The 22,109-nt window shown below is 32.8% G+C and overlaps 1 protein-coding gene across 1 annotated transcript; it reads right to left on the bottom strand.

The window, feature by feature from the left end:
• Nucleotides 1-42: 42 nt before the first annotated feature.
• LOC148274376 (alpha-tocopherol transfer protein-like) lies at nucleotides 43-20,989 on the bottom strand. Its single transcript, XM_088237173.1, has 7 exons — nucleotides 20,786-20,989; nucleotides 16,735-16,859; nucleotides 13,085-13,241; nucleotides 6,055-6,199; nucleotides 3,508-3,615; nucleotides 2,114-2,330; nucleotides 43-326 (listed from the first exon to the last, which is right to left on the bottom strand). Exons 2-7 carry the CDS (start codon nucleotides 16,853-16,855, stop codon nucleotides 175-177), a joined length of 900 nt encoding a protein of 299 aa, XP_088093299.1. The 5' UTR covers nucleotides 16,856-16,859; nucleotides 20,786-20,989; the 3' UTR covers nucleotides 43-174.
• Between the last annotated feature and the right edge of the window lie 1,120 nt (nucleotides 20,990-22,109).

Genomic DNA, 22,109 nt, shown 5'->3' with positions numbered 1-22,109 from the left:
TTTTATAAGTTGATTAGAAGAAATTGCCAATTGAAAATAGAATTTATGAAAATGATGTATTCATACTTCATAATTTGAGGTGTACATTTTCATTACAGAAAAAAGATTAATGTATTTGCGTAACTACCAATTAACAGATTCAATTACGTAATTATTATAAATATTTCTCAATATTCAGTCTATATCTAGTTTCTTAAAAGACCCTTCAACTCCAAACACGTCACTGGCATCCTTGGGCTTTCCGGGCCTCAGACCTTCCACGACCCTCGACTTCTCCTCTTGTAGGAAGTATTCCGAGTTGGCGTTTATTTTAGCATTGGTTATTTCTGAAATAAACAATGTTTTTTTACTGTGAATAATGCAATTAAAAAGTACATGTTTTCTTATTTATTTATCATAAAAACGGCCTAAGCCATTTACAACAGTTACACGAAGAAACGTATACACAAGAAACTGAACAAAAAGAACATAAAACTACGTAGCAAAGACAAACATGGGCAATCAAATAATGGTTTTTAATATATTTGTAGGGTCCTTAGTCCATAGTCGATGACACACACGTGTTAAATTAGTTCACCTAAAATAGACTAATGACTGACGATGCAATGTCATCATTTTCAATCGAATCCAATACATTTGTAAAATGCAACTTTGAGTTTTTCACATGAAATCGGAGGGCATCGTTCTACAGTACATTCACATCGTCCCTACCATGAAGAAATGAACTACTTAATTAAGTAGTTTTAGTTTTTCTTTTTTATGTTATTGTTTTATTAGTATAGGACTACTTCCGCTCTAAAGATAAAAAATCTCCATCTTAGAACAGGCTGTGCCATGTTAAATGGAGACTATCATAAACAGAGAACACTCTGTTTTCATTTTACATTAATTGGTTTTATATAGATTCCCTGTTATTAAGTATGTATATTATTTTTTTGCAATAAATTTATAAATATTTTTTTTTTTTAAAACAAAGAAACGTCGTCTATAAAGAGACCAGAGGACGCAGCCAACGTCAGTTAGTCAGTTCAGTTCACGTCAGACCAGCTCGACGACATCACACAGTTCCAGCATGTAGTTCAAGTGCAGTTACTTCAACCCATCATCGCCGCTACGCTCGTGCTACATAACCAAGTGCTGTATCTTATTCGCCATGTAATAAATACGCATTAAACACCAACCTCTTGTCTTCTCTGTCAATCTCTAACTGGGGTAGGAACTCCAACCAAACACCCAACATCTTTATCCTACATATTCATAAACACGATCAACAAATAAGACTCCGAGCTAACCTATGCCAATCCGTCTTCATCCCGCACTGTGTTAATGGCGAAGATATCTACAAAAAGCCGGAAGATCTATCCCAAAGAATTTCAAGTCATGTGACGAATTGACTAATCTACACATTCTGGACATTGGGGCATAAAAACAAAAGTTGCTCTTAGAAGATTGGTTTGGATTGGTACAAGTTGGTACAGCTTGCCCACCACATACCGCACACCGCATCTGAGGACATAAGTCTCCTTGGCGGCGCCCACATACACGGCACAGTTGCTCGTCGCCGAACAAGAAAAGCTGCCCGAAGGAGCTCTCTGTAATCTTATTGCAAGAAGGTCACCCACGAGTCCATAATATGCACTTCAGTGGATTGAGAAAAGAGGGAAGTGAATTCTTCAATAACTGGGATTAAATTGATTGGACATGATGCCAACAGGACCTATAACCGGGCCACTGATAGTAGTGAGAAGCTCCATTCGGTAATCATGGAAAGGGGGAAAGGGACAAGACCACAGGATGTGTTCAGAAGATTGATTAGGATATCCGCAGCACCACGAAGGGGAATCAACAATATTGAAAACAAATAATTTGTTATTAAATTTACCATGACCTGATAAAAACTGCGTAGTCCAGTGATCGGGGATAACCTAAGAAGCGCTGAAAAAGAAAGGTGACCCTCCTAGAAGGGGAAGATTCCCATCGCGATTGCCAAGCATCAACAAGAGCATTTAAAGACATTTTTTTATATCCGATTGTGTCTACCAAATGATTACCAAGTTGATAGCGGTTATTTGTTTGATTATTATGATAATGAATTGATGTTTTCTTAAATTACCTCTCAATTTCAAGGAATGCGGCGCGGTTCCTCCCATATCTTCGCAGACTACTTTCTTCTGCACGTGCTGGAAGAAAGAGTCCATGCCTTGCGCGTGCACAAACAGCGTGTCCATCAGCTCCTTTTTCATGAATGGTTTCATCAAAGCGAGAATCTTGTCCATAAAGGGAACGGGGTTAATGAAATGAATGGCGCTCAACCGGACCGGCATTGCATCCTGAAAGAAAGATCAAAGTTTAAAAAATAACAGTAACATATATTCGAATTCGTGAAACTGTTTGTGCAGGTGAATTTAAATTTTAAAATCTCTTTATTATTGTAAAAAAAATTGTTCAGCCAATTTTTTTTTATGCACCCTTTTTATTTGTTATAAAAATATGCCGTAAAACAATTTTAAGAAAAGTTTTCACCATACTGTGAGGTAATTACTACAACTAGATAACTTCAAAAACAGCATTTTTCAGTTAACCACTGAAAACACTTTTTAACCACTAAAAACACATTTTTGAGTTAATCACTAAAAAAATATTTTTGAGTTTACCACCAAAAACACATAATTGAGTTAATCGCTAAAACACATTTTTGAAATAACCATCTAAAACACATTTTTGATTTAACCACAAAAAAAAACAAATTTTTGAGTTGACCACTAAAAACACATTTTTTAGTTAACCACTAAAACACACCTTTGAGTTAATAACCACCTAAAACACATTTTTGTGTTAACCACTAAAAACACATTTTTGAGTTAACCACTGAAGACACAATTTTGAGTTAACAACTTAAAACACATTTTTTAGTTAACCACTAAAACACACTTTTGAGTTAATCACCTAAAACACATTTTTGTGTTAACCACTAAAAACACATTTTTGAGTTAACCACTGAAGACACATTTTTGAAATAAAACCACTAAAAACACATTTTTGAGTTAACCACTGAAGACACATTTTTTAGTTAACATGCTTTAAGCATTTGAGAGATCACAATGAACAAAAATAAACATTTAAATTTGTTGCAACAGAGAGGAAAAACATTTTTGAGAAGGAAATATGGGAGTCTAGGCGTTTACATGGCTTATGACCTGTCATTGGCTGGTTTAAGTGGCCACTTCACACACGGTGTAACATTCACCATGCTGCCTATGTTTGAACATTCACATTTCCTCAACTCTTCCATCTGTTGTTTGTGAAGTAAAAGAGCTGAAACCTTTAATTTGTGGGTGAGATTCATCCGGCTGAACCAATTTTTATGCTTCTTTTACCAGCTTCTTCTTGTGCCTAGACTCTCATATTCCCCTCTCAAAAATGTTTTCCTTATCTGTTGTAACAAATTTAAACTTTATTTTGTTTTATTTTCTTCAATAAAATACAAATTACAGCCGTTTAACTCACTTGTAGATACATCAGAGATTTCTTGACTGTCAAAATGCCCAGTCTGGCCACGTGGGCCAATGTGACGCCTTCCAGGTCCAACACTATGATTAAACCATTTGAGGTACCCTGGAATGATAAATAACCTCTTATTTACTGAGTAACATTCACCATTCTGCCACATTTGAACATCTTTATTCCTTCAATTCTTTCATCTGTTGATGTTTGTGAAGTTACAGAGCTGAAACCTTTATTTATGCCGGTGAGATTCATCTAATTGAATTATTTCACGTAGATAATTCAAATAAAGGTTTCAGCTCTTTAGTACATACGTCAAATTTGTGCCTACTACTACAGCTAGCTCTTCTTAGGAGAGAACACCTTCCATTCCTCGACATAGCACATCATTTTTCAGCTATTCCTTTTCCGTCCAAGCTGCCAGACTTTGGAATTAGCTACCTCTTCATATAAAAAATGCTCCTAATCTAGCCACCTTCAAGAAACGCCTGACACACTATTATATATCCCCAGAAGCTTGAACTCCCTGAGTTTTGCGGATTTTTTCTTTTCTTTTTCTTAAATATGTATTTTTATCCCTTTTTTATTTCCTCGGTTCTTCTTTCTCTCTCCTTCCAAACACACTATCTGATCCCACATCCCTCATCATTTAACATGCATAACATAATGTACTTTTTTTTATTAAGCTTAATATATACGTATCCAAAAATATCTCCTTAAGTCTCTTCAAACAATTCGAAATAACAACAAACGTATTTATTGCCGATAACTGGCAAAAGTCCAAACATGTGTCCCCCCTAACCCCCCCCCACTTCACCATAGTGGTAGCAGTGAGCTCTGGTACTTTTTTTATTTAGGACTACACCACTGTCTATCTCGGCATAAGACAGCGGTTATTTTGAATTAATCAGGCTTTTTTGTATGCATGTACCTATCTTTTGGTATATATTGATGTTTTTTTGGAACAAAATTTGGGCCAATCTGTTTTTTGGTCGGCTGGAAGATATTGCTTTTAGCAATAAGTCCGCCAATGTACTTATTATTTGTACTTGAAGTTTTAAATAAATAAAATAGATAAACACAGAAATTTAAATGAAGTGCTTTGAAATACAACACTGTTTTCAGTATGTCCAAATGCTTGCAGACTGGCTGGATTTTCATATTTAAAATTGTTGCAACAGAGAGGGAAAACGTTTTAGAGAAGGGAATATAAGAGTCTAGGCATCTACAGGGCCTATGACCTGTCGTTGGCTGGTTTGGGTGTCCACTTTACACACTGTAACATTCACCATTCTGCCCATGTTTAAATATCAAAATTTCCTCAACTCTTCCACCTGTTGACTTTTGTGAAGTAAAAGAGCTGAAATCTTTATCATGCGGGTGAGATTCATCCGGCTGAACCAATTCACCTACTAGGCAACGCCTGAAAACAATTTACCAATTAACTATATAGCAATTTTATCCCATCATTTCAGCATAAAAGAGTTACATATCATAGTTTAATATTATAATGCCATCGTGTCAATCGATTTAAGTGCTAAATTTGTTATAAAACCGTCACAATACATGGAAAATGAACCTGGATGTGTTTGTTAGGATTGGTTCCACAGATATTAAAGATCTCTATTTGCGCATGCGCGGACTTGTAAAATTCTGGACGGAGGGTCCGCCTTAAAGGAACTAAAGCAGTCCCTCAGTTTCATAATAATAATTAGACAAAGCACCGTTTTAGTAGGTACTTTTAATTAAATTAATTAAAAGCTCCTTTTCTTTAAAAATAATTTTTTCACCAATTTTCAAAATAAATTCAGTAACTAATTAAAATAGACTGTTTTCATTGAAGAATTCCACTGTTTTCTTTTTTTTTTTCTATTAGCGTACTATTTAACTAAGCAAATATATATATATATATATTACAAAGATATGATTTTTTAAAGTTACATTTATCAAATACCACGCCAAATTACTGTAATCAGTGTGTCACTTTTCAGTAGTGACGTCATGAAACGGTTGGCGTTCTTACTTTCACTGACCTGACAAGAATCTATGGAATATTGCTTTGATTACTTCATTTAGTTGATCGTAATTTGCACATTTCTATGTTATGGTTATTTTTACGAACGTTTCAATTTAAAAAAACCTAGAAAGTTGACATAATCTCTGGTTGAAATGTCAAATTATCCAAATTATACTCTTTTTTTTTCTATGATCAAAACGTTCCTTACAAGGTGCGGGGCTTTAAAGCGGAAACCGGAAATACTACACGTAGATATAAGAAGTGACGTCATCATTTACGATTTTAAAATGAATACTATTTTTATCATTTTTTAATTATTTTTGCGTGCGTTTTTGAGATATTTCATCCTACTCCAAATTTTTAAATATTCACGTGTACACGAAAAAAAATTTAAAAATTTTATTCCGGGTTGGGCTGGAATTCCTCATTGTACGAATTTTTTATTATGCTAATGGGGTCCGGTCACAATTGATTCGGATAGTTGAAGTTCTACTGCTTGTCATTTTCTTATATTTTATTGCATGGCTACTTACTCGCTCCTGCAAAGCCAGGTCCGAAACCGATATGAAGTATTTGATCATTGAGGCGAATATGAATTCTGTCGGATCCTGGTTGTGTAGCTTCGTAATCATGACAGTTCTTCCATCATCAGTCATTCCTGGTAGAAAGTAAAAACAGCTGAAAAATAATTTAATACATTCACTCTATGGCCTTTAACATTATCCGTAATAATAATAAAACAATATGTATTATTTAGAATACTTTCATATGTTTTCAATGTTCACAGAAATTATTTATTTATTATCATTATATTACATACACAAAATTATTATTTATGTAAAGTTGCTTTGACTGTCTAACTAGGGTTATTTACCCCGTTCTAAAACAGTCAAAAAATATAAAAAAAACAGAAATCAATTTATAGAAACAGTTATAAAGATACAGGACAAAGTGAAAAACAAAGTTAAAAATGGAGTAAAAACATGGTAAAAAATGTAGTAAAAACATAGTAAAAAAGTAATAAATGCAGTGAAAACATAGTAAAAAAAAAAAAAAACCATGAAAATATATAAATATGTCTTTAAAAATGTTTTGAAACTCAGTAAAATGCGAAATAAAAACAAAATACATAGTAAGAACATATTTAAAGTCATAATAAAAAAAATAATGTATGTTGTATAGCAAAAAGCATATTTAAAGAAAGAGAAAAAAAAAGCATATTAAAAAATAAAGTAAAAGATGTAATAAAAAAAATTAAAATAAATACATAGTTAAAACAAGTTAAAAAGTCATGAGGATCTTAAAAATTAAATCAGTAAAAAACTAAAATATATATTAACAATTTAAATTAAAACATGTGTTGGCCATCTAACAGCCACCATTAACCCCTCAGACTCCCTGCGACCAATTTCTCCAAGGAAAGTAGTCAGCAACCTCTTTAGCTTGTGGTTCTTGCAACATTTCCATGACTCTGGCATTATATTATTAAGGATACTATTCTGTAGCCCTCTACGTACCCGTCAGTAGCTCAATCACAACGTGCTTGAAAACATGCTAAGCATTTGAGCTATCACAGTGAACAATAATGAACACGCTTAAGTTATCGAGTCAACGCAACTGTAATCTCTAAGTGAACGCTCGTGTCGGTTTGTTTTTTGTTTTCCTTGTAAATAAATACAGTTCATTGGCGAAAAATCGGCGTTTACTATAAAAAATAATACAGTATACTGCATTTTCAAAATAGTAAGGAGTGTCTAATACAAAAAAGTGAAAATAAAATTACAATTACTATGGCGAATGCTTTTCTTGACATTTAGCTCGCCAACCGCCGGCTAAATGCAATGAATAGCATGATAAATAATAAATAAATAAATAAAAATAGCAGTTTTTGAAAAATTTTATACTTACACCGGTGAAATTCTTTTTCATCATTATCATTATCATCATTATTTTACATTACTTTTTCACTAACACATTCGTAAAAACTCTTTGCGATGTTCTTATGAATATTATTTAACCTGTTGATATAATCGAATATTTTATATCCGATTTTTTTGAAAAAAAATGGTATTGATTTAAGAACAATAGTTTCCGAAGAATTAATAATTTACATTAAAACTAAAAACTGCACTAATAAGTGCATATTATTTATTTTATACCCTTTCTAATTTATATTATAAAATAGTGGGTTATATTGTTCATTTTGTTAAATGTATTTTATTAGTGTTTATATGTAATCGATGAAAAATAAGTAGTGCATTTTTTTATTTGAATGTTTCTGTATATTATTTTTCATTGTTTGTAAACCAAATAAATAAATAAATGTCAGGCGGGATGGGATCTCTATAAAGACAATAGATATTATTTAATAATACGCTAATTAGCAGCGTGGTTCATTTAAATTTCTGTGCGTTTGACTTAACGGTTCCTAATTTATCATTTCATTTGTGAATAAAAAATAGCAGATTTAAGATATACACGAATTAAAACATATAAACAAAATTTAAATAATAATAAGTTGTAAATAAAAATACTCATTTAATCATGTTTCTTACATTAAAAGGAACATTATGAAAATTTCATCGTATTTAATACGTTCGGTATTTTTTTACTTGTCTAAATCACTCTACAGCTAGCAATATATTTGAACACTTAAAAATAATACAGCTTTTTTTATTTAGCTAATGAAATAGCAGCAGGATTATACGTCGCGAAACGTAAATACTTTGACATTTAATATTAGGTGTTCACGGATGTTCCATTGTGATCGCGAATACGATAAGCAACCACCGTGAGAAATTGTTATCACGTCTCTTATTAGCACGTCTATAGTTATTTGTGATTGAGCTACTGAACAGTTGTTCCAATACATGAAGGTGCTGGATATGAGACAACTGCACCTACAATAAGCACTTCAGGGCCTCGATTATGATGGGAAGATACGGGCGTCAAACCTTCACCTTAACGGTATAGTTAAATATAAATTCTCTCGAGCGATTGCGAAGATACACTACATTTTTATTTTTTGCACCACAACAGGCCAGGAGGCCTAATTACAGTGGTGAATTACATCACAGAGCACCCAGGCTTGAGAAAAATCACATTTAATTTTTGTGTTCTCACCGGGAATCGAACCCGGAACCTTCCGTGCGTGAGTCAAGCGTCTTGACCACTACACCACGGAGGCCGCCTAAATACACTACCGACCCCCACATTCAAGTTTTAGGTAAATACATCGATATGAAATAAGGGGAAGCGTACGTCGCGAAATCAACGGGTCTAGAACCCCTCGATACGTTTATCTACGCATTAAAAGTGCCAAAAATTTAGTTCCACTGAGCAATTTTTCCTTTAATTACGATTTATTTAAGTTTTTAATCGTTCTGAGGTGGGCACTTTTTTCTTTAAAGCCTATTAAAAATATGAGAGAGAAATAAATAAATTTTGAAAAATTAATAAATTCCGACATAACTGTCAACTTGGGAAACCAACGGCTAGATGCAAAAATAATATCGCTAAATTCTGATCTATTAATATAAAAGAGTATCATCACTATAAAAGAGTAAAGAGTATCAATGTCACTATCTTAATATGTAAGTTGTTCCTTTATCCTTCTTCTTTCCTTCCTATCCCCTCTCCTCTCTTCATAGTATAGTGTTAATTTTTTATATATTTTTATTTTGTTAATCTTTGTTGTTAATTTTGTATAAAATTGTAAGTTTTAATATGTTCATGTACTTGTAATTTTCTCAAACTGAACGGTTTTGGTAGGTAGGAAGAAATAGCCTCAAGGCAATATACCCGCCCTTTTATGTATATAAAGCGTTAAATAAATAAATAAATATATAGGCGTAAGAAAGTTGCCACTTAATAAATAAATAGTTGTTTTTTTTTTTTTAATCTGTTACACTATATTTCTGAGTGTACATATCTCGACGTGAAAGGAGCCGGCATTGTAATCGCTCAGTAGATACATATAGACGATCATTAAGCATACCGTCTTAATAATTGTCAAAGGCATATAAAAATCATGTTCAAGCTAGCATTTTTTGCTTGAATTGAGATTTATTGGAGTTTATAATCGCTTTCAAGTGGGCACTTTTTATCGCAGAAGCCTATTTGGAAAAATATAAATAAAAACGATCATTTTAATGAAGTAAGGAACGCAGACTAAATTTTCGGGGTCATTCATTGGTTGGATTTGATCATATGACGTCGATATGACGAGTCGGTAGAACATACCGAGGTAGATTGAGATAGTACAGAAGTTAAATGTACCGTCTCGATATGTACAGACGAAGATAACGTTCATAATCGCGGCGCAGTTGTATTTTTGTCTATTACAAAAAAATATATTGTGATATTTTTTATTAGCGGTTTTTCATAAATATTTTTTGTCAACTCATCTATTATTCAACATAAGTTCTTAATTAACATTATTTATAAGTTTTTTGTTGGTGAAATTTGATATGTTTATGAAATTTTATGAATAATAATTCATTTAATTAAATTAGTCTTGAATTTTGAATGTGGTAAAAAATAATGAACTTTGAAACTGTGATACTATATAATATTTTTCTAGTACAATATGTATATATATATATAATGCTTGTCTCAGCCTAACATAAAGTATAGATCTCGACATTTGTACACCTACTGGTGGTTTAATTTAAGCTGGCGCGTTCAGATAACTCACACTAACGCATTTAAAATCTACAGGATGTTGATTTTAAAAAACGTTGTATTCAATTTTAACCAAATGTGATATCTTTTTTTAAAAATTCGGTGTTGGATTAGAGGGTTGTGTATATGAAAAAAAATACAATGATCTAAGAAAATGTTATATTAATTTACTAAAATACTTTGTTTAATTATTTTATATTTTTCAAATCATTTTTCAAAATGTTGCATTTTACTAATTTATTTATATACGGCATTTCTGCCATTTACATATATGTGGTATAAAGAGTGCTTAGAAATAAAAATATTAAAAAAAAAAAAATCGAGTGTGAAATATTAATATACTCGTACTGTACACATTATTAATTATCTGAAATACATACCATATTTTAAAGAAATTATACAATAACAAAATACATTAATCAATCAAATTATAACTATTCCAACCCAATCTTCTGAAGATGATTTGCTCTTTTTGATAAAAATATGTTGGTCACTTTATTTTTTAAGTTAGGCAGAGATAAACTAAATATATCAAAATGTGATGCATATTCATTCCCGGTATTCTGTAATCCAACAATAGGTGAGTTATATTGAGCTACCGTTCGAGAATTTTGACAATAAAATATTGTAGATGTTCTGCTTAATCTAGGTGGTACATAGAATGAAATCAATTTCAGTAGATCAGGGGTATCAAACATTGGTTTTATTATTTTATATAAAGTCATAAGACCGTTCGATGTTCTTCGTTCTTGCAATTTAGTTAATTTAAGAGAGTCTAAAATTTTGTTATAATTCAATTGATAAGTAGAAAAACCCATCTTAAAATTAATATATCTAAGAAATTTATTCTGAATTCTCTCAATAGAATCTGAGAAAGTGATTTGATAATTATAGTCCTTCCAAGAACAAGGGGCAATTTAAATTTGAAAAAATGTATTTTTTTAGTCAATTACTCTAAAACTAGAATGCAAAGTTGTGTAGATTGTTTTAAGTATATAAATAACAAGATTTATTGTTTATCAATACAATACATATTTTTTCCGATATAATTTGTACTGTGCATTTTAATTATACTCTATTAATTATAATTATGACGAACACAAAATATTAATAAAAAACATGCTTGTATAAAAATAAATTCTCGTAAATATATGACATTTTCTTAAGTAATTGTTTTTTTTTCGATCTAATCCAGAGATTTTCAAAAACATATAATATTACAATATATAACATCAAGATTTTTTAAATCAGTGTTCTGTACATTAAAAATGTTTTTGTGTAAGTTTTGCGAAAGCGCCATCACTCCATAATCGACCTATTCATAATTTGATTAAATAAAAATAACTACATATTTATAATCCATAACTTGATACTCGTAGATATTTTTATATTTTTACTATTAAGAATCGCAGCGAAATTCAGACGAACGCAGAAGCATCCTGTGTATAATGTATTACCATATCATTAGCAACTAATAAAGCATTAGTTGTATATGTCACGCTCATAAGCGCGTCTGAGCGCGAGAGAGACAGATATTATTTTCATAATGCGTATGCCGTGCGATGTCATACCATGGGCTTATTCACGGATACTACACAATGCGTATGTGTAAGTATTGCGCACGCGCCAGCGTATAAAAATCCACCAGTACAGTACATAGCAGTGGCGAGTCGTGATTTATTTTATCGGTAATCTACAAAAATGTTTATTAATTTGTACCTTCATATAAGTACATTATACACAAGTAATGTAATATTAACATACTGTTTTCCTCTGTGTTTCTGTTAAAATCAACTCAAATAACAATTATTATTAACTACGCGATATACGTAGCTTTATTCTACACTATTTTAATATAATACTTGTACAAAAATTATTAAAAAATACCACAATGACATTCCGCAGATATATATGATTTAAATGTCAACACTGAACACTGGCCGAATCCTTTTAAAATTAATAGTGCCAAAAACGGCCACTTCGAACGCCACATGTCCTATGTGAATGTGAGACATAATATTATGTCAACGGTATCCTTTTAAAGAAATATAGTCCTTAGGAATTAATGTTCGAAATACTAGTTTCCAAAGAGAGAATATTCAATTAATATTTGTAATCTGCAAGCTTGTTTTAGTACAAAAAACCCCGACTGGATTAAAGATGTAAAATAGCGTGTATTTTTTTAGAAATCCAACCGCAGTGTGTTTTGGACATTTTTATAACATGAAGATAAGACGATTAGTCTTACGCTCGTCATAATGTCATCCTCGTGGTGTAGTGGTCACTGCGTTGTCTAACATGCAAGAGGTCTCGGACTCGATTCCCGACATAATTGACGTGAAATATTTAATTTGAAAAGGTGTTTTTACACTAGAACATTTCATGCGCCCTGTGTCTCGATTATGAACGCTATCTTCATCTGTATATATCGAGACGGTATACTTAACTTCTGTACTATCTATATCTTACCTCGGTATGTTCTTCCTACTTGCTAATCGACATCATATGATCAAAACGAACCAATGAATGACCGCGAAAATTAGTCCGCGTTCCTTACTTCATTAACATTAAAAATAGTTCTCATTTATATTTTAAATAGGCTTCTGTGATAGAAAGTGCCCACTTTAAAACGATTATAAACTCCAACAAATCCCAATTCAAGCAAAAAATGCTCGCTTGAACATGATTTTTAAAAGACTTTTGACACTTCCTAAGACGATGTGCTTAACGATCGTCTGTATTTACAGGTGCCAGTCCAGTGACTGTAAAAATATATTTTTAATCATTTCGACCATGTCGGAAATCGGACTCGAGACGGAACGGCTTATCATTAGACCACGAGGCAGTTAAAAAATTAAATAATAGGATTAAAACACGTACGCTCTCTCCATGGCGAATTGTATGGTGGAGTGAGACGGATTCCTATCAGCAAAGAACTCGGGAGTGTGGGTCCTCATTGTGTAGTAGCAGTCAATTGTTTGTTTGGTCAACTCCGAACTGTAATGGCAGCTGTGTAAGAAGAGTATCAGGTCCAAATCTGAAAATTAAGGAAAAGAAAATCACCAACTAAATTCAAGTAAACACGTGTATACACGGCTCCAGGATACAAAGGCTCTCCCTAAAGGCCAATGTTGGCAAAACTATTATACAACTTTTATTTGTTTAATTGTTTTAAATAATTATGACACTTTTAAGAAACCCTTCACAAATCATGAAATTTCACAAAAATGGGTCGGGCACAGGGTAGGTTCAATGTTCAAATGTTTTCAGCCGGTACTCAAAGTGTTAATTAAAAATAAAATGTGAAATCATGTGGGATTTTTTTTTTGTGTCAATGTAATAGTTTTTTATTAATATTTGTAACTTATTTAAAATGCAAAGAAAAATGTATGGTCAATTTAACAAAAAATATATAAAAATACAGCATTCTATTACTAATTTATTATATAAATAATTTAGTTAGTATTTATACATTTAACTCTTTAATAAAGATACCAGTCTCGAAGCTGTCGCGAAAGCGATGAAACCGGTCACTGGATATTCCAATTTTGTGGATTAAAGTATCACTCGTGTTTTATTGATATAATAAATTACAATGAACTTCCATCAAGAATTTTCACTTACAAACTTAAATGTTTTCCATTAATAATTATTTTTACAAAACCGAAAATGTTTTTTATTTTAAAATTAAGGAAATAAGTATGTTTTTTTTCTACATTACTTGAAGCCTTATTTTATTATTTTCTTCACCATGTAGTATGTATGTGGGTGAATGTGTATGTGCGTGTGAGTGAGTGTGCGTGTGCGCGTAACGCGTGCGCACGAATTTCCAGTACTAGACATAAGACACATATACATAAAGACAATTTCAAGACATTCCATTAAAATCCTGACAGACATAATGACGGACAACAAATTTACGACACTAGGTAAAGACAAAAGACAATACTTCTGCTCCCAAAGATAAAAACAAATTACGTACAAAGGCATTATACTTTTCCGGGCCCTAAGCTATACAACTTTTTAAGCAAGGACATATTGGCGAACAAAATGAAAAACAATATTTTCAAAGCTAGAGTCCATAAATGGATTGCTAAAAAGACTAGGCAGGAAGCTGAGGAATATGTTTCATATATCAGAATATAATTTTAGTTTCTTGAAAATCATTTTTCGTTTTATTGATGTAGGTATGTTTTATTTTTTACACAATTGATGTGAAAGTATGTACAATTATGTATAAAATAAATAATACACTGACACTCCGGAACGTAGGTACGTTCAGGTGTGGGCCAGTGGAGTGGCTACATCCATAAATAAATAAAAAATTATATTGAATGTACCGTACCTATTGTCGGGGCCGGTTTTAGCACTACCAGCGCCCTGGGTGGGATTTCTACGGCGCCCCCTATCTTCCACCCCTTTAAACCCATACGAAAAAAGGCAAGGTTTATAATGAAATAACCATTTATTTAAAAAATACTAATAAAATTTTACTTTTCTAGCCTTTCTCTATCAACGATCTCTTTTATTTAAATATTTAAGGTTGTGTTTTCCGCAATTTCGTTTTCAATTGACAAAGATGCTAATTTTGTCAATCTAGATTGAAATATTGTCGATCGTAGACAAGTTTTGATCAGTTTAAGCTTAGAAAAACTCCTTTCCCAACTAGCAACGCCATCCATACATTTGGATACAGCTCTTGTAAGTTACGATCTTTGATAAAATTCAAAACAATGACACGATTAAGCACATTCAAAAATGATTTCAGACTTACGAGTTCATTACACAACATACAACCATCCATATCGGATTTAGAATCTACTCTTAATTTCATTTGGAAATTACTACAGAGTTTGAGGAGGTCTGGTTTTTCCGGAATCTTTTTTTATATTGAACGGAAAAGACCAAGATTTCGAGTACTTATTTAACTTTTCAAATCTTTCATTGTAAAAAAATAAAATAGTGTCCAAAAAGCTGTAGAAAAATTCAACATCAAATTTCTTTTTTAGAGTTATAGGCTCATCGTGGGCCACTATAACGAGTTTGTCGCTAGATTAAGGAAATTTGCGAGTAAGATGGACTCGCTCGATGAGCGAGAGGATAAAATGGGGCGCCTGCAGCGCCCCTTTATATCTGGCGCCCTAGGCGGTCGCCCAACCGCGCCCTACCCTAACGCCGCTACTGCCTATTATATAAACATTTTTGTAAACTATGTATTTGTATTTTATGTTGGATTAAATAAAAATAAATAAATACATAAATACATTCAAACAAAAATTAAATTCATACAATTGTTATTACCTGATACTTAAATTATTTTAATTTGAACTCTTTTATTTCCATAATTATATAAAATCATGATTACACAACCCCTGCTTGCACTTGTATATAACATAGAAATTTGTTTAGTCTGCCACCAGTCTGACGATGTCGGTCACGACGAAACCCGGTCACTGGTAAAAAAATTATAAATAAAAGTGGAATAAAACCATATACCTATTTTTATTATTATAATTTAGATACGTAATAATGAGGGGAGACCATTTTATTTAATATTACTTTTATTATTTAGATATAGGCGCATATCATGGGATCTCATTGCGCAATATGCCACTTTGTAATAATGATAGGAAAGATATTGTGATAAATACATGTCCGATGGCGATCCAATAATAATTAGCAATGCAGTTGTTAAAATATGTATTAAATACAAATGTATACACCAGGAAATACCATTAGAAATAATATGGCAAAAACAAATTATTTCATTAAAATGTAATATTAACATTTTACAACAGAGATGAAGAACATTTAAGATAAGGTAATATAGAAGTCTAGGCATCTACAGGGCTTAAGCTAGGGTTTCCTAGGACAGCGGTGCCCGTATCTTAACGGCCGTAGTGAACGGTGATGCGGTAGGCAGCCGTCGTAGCGGTGAATAGAGAGTGGTTTTATTTTTTAACGGTGTTATCAACACCATTTTTATAGGAAACCACTCTCTAGTCACCGTTACGACGGCTGTCAACCGCATCACTGTTCACTACGGCCGTTAAAATACGGGCGCCGCTGTCCTAGGAAACCCTAGCTTTATGACCTGTCAATGGCTGGTTTAAGTGGCCACTTTACACACTGTGTAACATTCACCATTCTGCCTATATTTGAACATCTATATTCCTTCAATTCTTTCATCTGTTGATGTTTGTGAAGTTATGATAAATAACCTGGTCCATGAAGAAGTATAGAAATTGAAAAAATAATATTTTCAGGCGTTGCCTGGTATGAAGTGAAATAATTCAATTAGATGAATCTCACCCGCATAAATGAAGGTTTCAGCTCTTTAACTTCACAAACATCAACAGGCAGCTCGAAACTACAGGACGCAAACCTGACTTAGGAGACAGGAACCTGACAGGAGCTGGCATCCGATAGAGATGCGTGGAGGCTCTTAGTGGACACCATGTGCTCCAACTTGGGAGCGGAAATGGAATGATGATGCTGTAAGTTTTATGATATAATATTTTCTAAATAACCTGAAATTTTGGGAAGGTGAGGTTGTGTCTCCAGCCATTCTTTTAAGCGGTCGAGGTCGTCTGTCTTTATTTGAGGATTCTTTTTTAATTCCTCTTCAACGGAGACAGTGGTAATCTTCATATTCCTGAAAAAAAAGCTATGGCATTACTGGAAAACTTTAAAAAAATAAAAAACGTATTTCAATAGACGACGAAAATATTTTCGAGTGTGGAATATTTTTAATTTTCAATTGCATTTATTCATATACCTATACAGGGTGTTCTTTAAACCCTGTCACATCCGAATCCACGATGATCAGTTTGGGCAAGAAGACATATTGGCATATTTAAAAAAAATATTTAGAACGAAGAAAATTTGTAAAAATAAAATATTTAAAAAAACAAATGGTTGCTTACTTCTGCAAGGGAGAAGTGAGGGGGGCGCGGCTGCTTGGTTAACGGTGTGTCAGACTCCCCCCTCCTCGTTTCTCTCCTGCAGAAGTTGGCAACCATTTGTTTTTTAAATACTTTATTTTTTTAATTTTATTCGTTCTAAAAAAATATTTTAATGTGCCAATATGTCTTCTTGCTCATACTGATCATCGTGGTTTCGGATGTGACAGGGTTAAATGAACCCCCTGTATATGTACATTACAAAATAAAGTATCTTAGCCTGAATTAAGAATAGTCCAGAAACCGCATACGCGCATCAAACAGAAGGCGACTAAACTACTCAAAAAAGAAGTAGTTTTACGTTTTGACCCATTAGTTTCTTCGTAGACGTCGCTTAGTACGCAACTCCCGATTTAAATTCAACTATGACGTGTTGTGCCGTTTTAAAGCGTAGAAATACTGCTGGGATCTTTAAGAAACAGGATAAGATCACATATCACCATCAAAAACTGAACAACTGTGGGTGGCTTCAGCCAGACGACAGAATTTGATCCAGGATACGGCTCTACCCAATGTAGGGAGTGCCGTTTTACCCACCGTTAAACTACTGGGAGTTTTACTCAATTCTGACCTATCTCTTGACGCTCAAATTAGTAGAACGATAAGTTCATGCTTCTACCAGCTGAGACAAATTAAATGCATACGCAAAAATTTGCCGGTTGATGCCGCCCGTCAATTAATAAATGCGTTTGTAGTGTCTAGAGTCGATTATTGTAATGGTATCTATGCAGGTCTACCAATGAACAAAATGACTCGCCTACAATCTGTATTGAATGCCGCAGCGAGACTTATTTTCGAAATCTCTAAGTTCAGTCATATCACTCCACTACTTCGGGAACTACACTGGCTACGTTTTCCACAGAGGGTCGAATACAAACTCTGTTGGCTTATGTATAAGTCACTGCACAACTCGGCTCCGGAATATCTAAGGGAACTATGCATTCCAGATTAACTAGCTGACAGGCGTCTCACGCTTAGATCAGCTACGTCTACGGCGAGAGGAAAAGTTATTATACCTCTACGCAAACAGCGCACTAAATTTGGTGAGCGCGCATTTGCGGTCGCAGGCCCTATGGCATGGAATGCTCTCCCAGCAGAGGTGCGAGGCTGTGAAAGTAAAGTGATGTTTCGGAAAAAACTTAAAACCCACTTGTTCTCTAAATCATTTGAATAAATCCGTAGCACGTGACAACAAAATAAATTATTTTAATTAAATTACAAAATTAAAAGCTTCAATTAAATTAACTTAACAATAGAATCACCATGTAAAGCGCCCTTGAGGTATTTTATTACGAAAATGGCGCTATATAAGTTATCCACAATAAATGAAATTAGCAAATGAATGTGTAAGTAGCAAATACATTACTTAAAAATTGAATTATTTTTCTATCTATCAGATCGTCGAAGAAAACAAAATGAACGTTTCGTTAGTGTTGCAAGGGTAGTAATTTTTTTTACCCTACTTAATCAAATATGATTCTACGCTCCTTCTGGACTATTCTTAATTCTATGATCTTAGAATTAGTAATGATAAAAATATCCAATGATTTATTATTTTTATTTAAATAACCATCTTAGGAATTTTCCGACTTAGTATCTTTGAAGGCTGATTTCAGCAAATAATAGCCTTTTAAGTTAAACTTTTATTGTGTTATTATGAAAGCTGAGAGTCTATAGAAGTTTTCAAAGTTTAAATTTGTTGCAACAGAGATGGAAAATATTTTTTGAGAAGGAAATATGGGAGTTTAGGCATTTACAGGGCTTATGTCCTGTCATTGGCTGGTTTAAGTGGCCACTACACACACGGCGTAACATTCACCATACTGCCTCTTTTCCATCTGTTGACTTTAATGAAGTAAAAGAGCTGAAACCTTTATCATGCGGGTGAGATTCATCCGGCTGAACCAATTCACCTACTAGGCGAAGCCTGAAAACAATTTCCCATTTTTTTATACTTCTTCTTAACATGTAGTTAATTCAACAATGTTTTGAGTATGTCCAAATGCTTGCAGAATAGCTGGATTTTCTCTATAGGGAGTTGTTCATATTTAAATTTGTTGCAACCAAAAGGGAAAACGTTTTAGAGAAGGGAATATGGGAGTATAGGCATTTACAGGGCTTATGACCTGTCATTGGCTAGCCACAACCCTGGCCAGACATACTCAAAACATTGTTTTTAAAGTTATTCAAAAGCTAAGAAATTTCCCTTTTAGATTTTTTATTTAAATTTAAAAATTCAAAACTTTTATAGGTTCCATTAATCTTACGAAGCTGATTATTTTATGCGTAAAAGCACAATTCAAATAAAAGAAGACACAATTCTATTTTTTTTAAATTCCACAAATTAAAAAATAAAAATAAACGAGGTCCGGTCGAAGATTTCCAAAAACCAATTAAAAAAATCATAACTCGAAAACTATGCAATATCGCGGAAGATACTGGAGGTGATTCGAAGACATTATCATTTCCTTTCCGCACCTAATGGTGCATAGGGCACTGCATTGGTACACCGGTCTCAGCGTATCTTGATCATTTTTGTTACATAAAGGTAAGATGATCAGTCTTACGTTTCGGGTACTAGTCCAGGGACTATGAAATATTCTAGTGTAAAAACAACCTTTCGAATAAATATTTTATGTCAACCATGCCGGGAATCGAACCCGAGACCTCTTGCGTGGTAGGCAAACGCGCTAACTATTACACCACGAGGCCGACTAAAATGTCTTGGATTTGTCGCACGTCGTTCTATAGTTATCATAAATGGTTACATAATTCATAGTGCATTTCATCATCCAATGCCCGAAATTGAAGAATATTCTCATCGTTTCAAAGGTGGATCCATATTCCGGGTTCCTGTCCTTTTTTCAAATATGCACCTTTTACAATACTGAATGAAATTAGTTTTTTTGCTACAGTTCGCTTTATGTTTACATTTGGTTTGGTAGACGCGCATACCATTACACCACGAGGCCGACATAAAATGAATAAAACGAATAAAACGAATAAAACGAATAAAACGAATAAAACGAATAAAACGAATAAAACGAATAAAAAGAATAAAACGAATAAAACGAATAAAACGAATAAAACAAATAAAACGAATAAAACGTATAAAACGAATAAAATGAATAAAACGAATTAAACGAATAAAATGAATAAAACGAATAAAACGAATGAAAAAAATAAAACAAATAAAACGAATAAAAAGAATGAAACGAATAAATTGAATAAAACAAATAAAACTTATAAAACGAATAAAACGAATAAAACGTATAAAACGAATAAAACGTATAAAACGAACAAAACTAATAAAACGAATAAAACGAATAAAATTAATAAAACGAATAAAACGAATAAAACAAATAAAACGAATAAAACAAATGAAAATGAATAAAACGAATAAAACGAATCAAATTAAGATAAATAAAATAAAATTGTAAATATTATACAGCTGTAAAGTGGCCATTTATAAGCCGGTATACCGACCAGTAAATGCCTAGACTTGCATATTATGTTTTCAAAAATGTTTTTCCCTCAGTTGGAACAAATTTCAAACAAATCAACGCCAAAAATATCCAAAACGAATGAAAAAAAATATTGCTCAGTCAATACGACTTACCTGCGAAAAAAGTTAATTTGTGTTTCTTTGATTAGATTGGTATTCAGAATAATTATTCTGTTATTATATTACGCCTCACAAGCACTGGTTATTTTGAAAGTGACAGCAGCATCCTCGTCGGCGAGTTGTAGATTCATACTGATTTATAAATATTACTATGTAAGCATAATTATGTTGCGTGTCGTACGTCTTACCTATTTATAGGAATATCTACGAGGAAATTATTAATAATTAGCATTGAGATGATACGCGATGTCAGACAATTTCGATGAACAAGTACTTGAACATTGATTTCTGGCACTCTCGCGTCTTGTGTGCCAATGTAGTGGCACACAGAGAAGGATTATTCGTCCACCAGTAGCCCAATCATAAATAACTATCGACGTGCTAATAAAAAACGTGATAACAATATCTCACCATGGTTGTTTATCGTATTCGCGGTCACAATGGAACCTCCGTGAACACCTAATAGTAAATGTCAAAATATTTACGTTTCGCGACGTATAATCCTGCTGCGCAATCACATATTTGAATGTCACCGGTGTAAATATGGAAAATATTCCAAAACTGCTATTTTTATTCATTTATTTATTATTTATCACGCCATTTATTGCATTTAGCTAGCGGTTGGCAAGCCAAACGTCAAGAAAAGCAGTAGCCATAGTAATTGTAATTTAATTTTTCACTTTTTGGTATTTATTGGTATATTTTGGTATATTATTCCTACTATTTTGCAAATGCAATATATTATATTATTAGTTACAGTAAACGCCATTTTTTCGCCAGTGAACTGTATTTATTTGCAAGGAAAACAAAAAACAAACCGACACGAGCGTTGACTTAGAGATTACACACGCGTTGACTTTACGACTGCGATACTTAAGTATGTTCATTATTGTTCATTGTGATCGCTCAAATGCTTGGCATGTTTTTAACCACGTCGATAGTTATTTGTGATAGATACTGGCGTATACCAATTAAATTGTAATGATTGTGATTGAATCTACACTTTGAAAAAACTAAAAGAAACTTTAATATTAGAGTAAAAGAACACTTAAAGTGCTTAAATAATGATAATTTTTCTGAATTCACAAACCATCCGATAGATAATAAACATAATTTCACTAAAGACACTGTATTAAAATATCAAAATTAGATAACTTGAAAGTCCTAGAAAATAAAAAAGCGAAAGAAAAAAAAAAAAAAACAATATTTCCTTTAGACAGGAATATGTCTTGTTTTAGATCGTATCCATCTCACTTCACAACTCCCATCTTTAGAAGAACAACATGAAAAAAAGACTTGACTTATTGACTCCATATGT

Source organism: Micrasema longulum, unplaced genomic scaffold (genome assembly GCF_059751315.1).
Source record: "Micrasema longulum isolate JH-2025_06_02 unplaced genomic scaffold, ASM5975131v1 h1tg001665l, whole genome shotgun sequence".
In the NCBI taxonomy this organism is placed as follows: domain Eukaryota; kingdom Metazoa; phylum Arthropoda; class Insecta; order Trichoptera; family Brachycentridae; genus Micrasema; species Micrasema longulum.
This window is presented reverse-complemented; position numbering and strand designations above follow the sequence as displayed.

Coding starts and splice junctions, on each gene's coding strand:
- LOC148274376 (XM_088237173.1), bottom strand. CDS start 16,855: ATGAAGATTACCACTGTCTCCGTTGAAGAGGAATTAAAAAAGAATCCT. Junction 13,242..16,734: donor TCACCTTCCCAAAATTTCAG/GTTATTTAGAAA, acceptor CTTAATTTTCAG/ATTTGGACCTGATACTCTTC. Junction 3,616..6,054: donor ACCTGGCTTTGCAGGAGCGA/GTAAGTAGCCAT, acceptor TTATCATTCCAG/GGTACCTCAAATGGTTTAAT.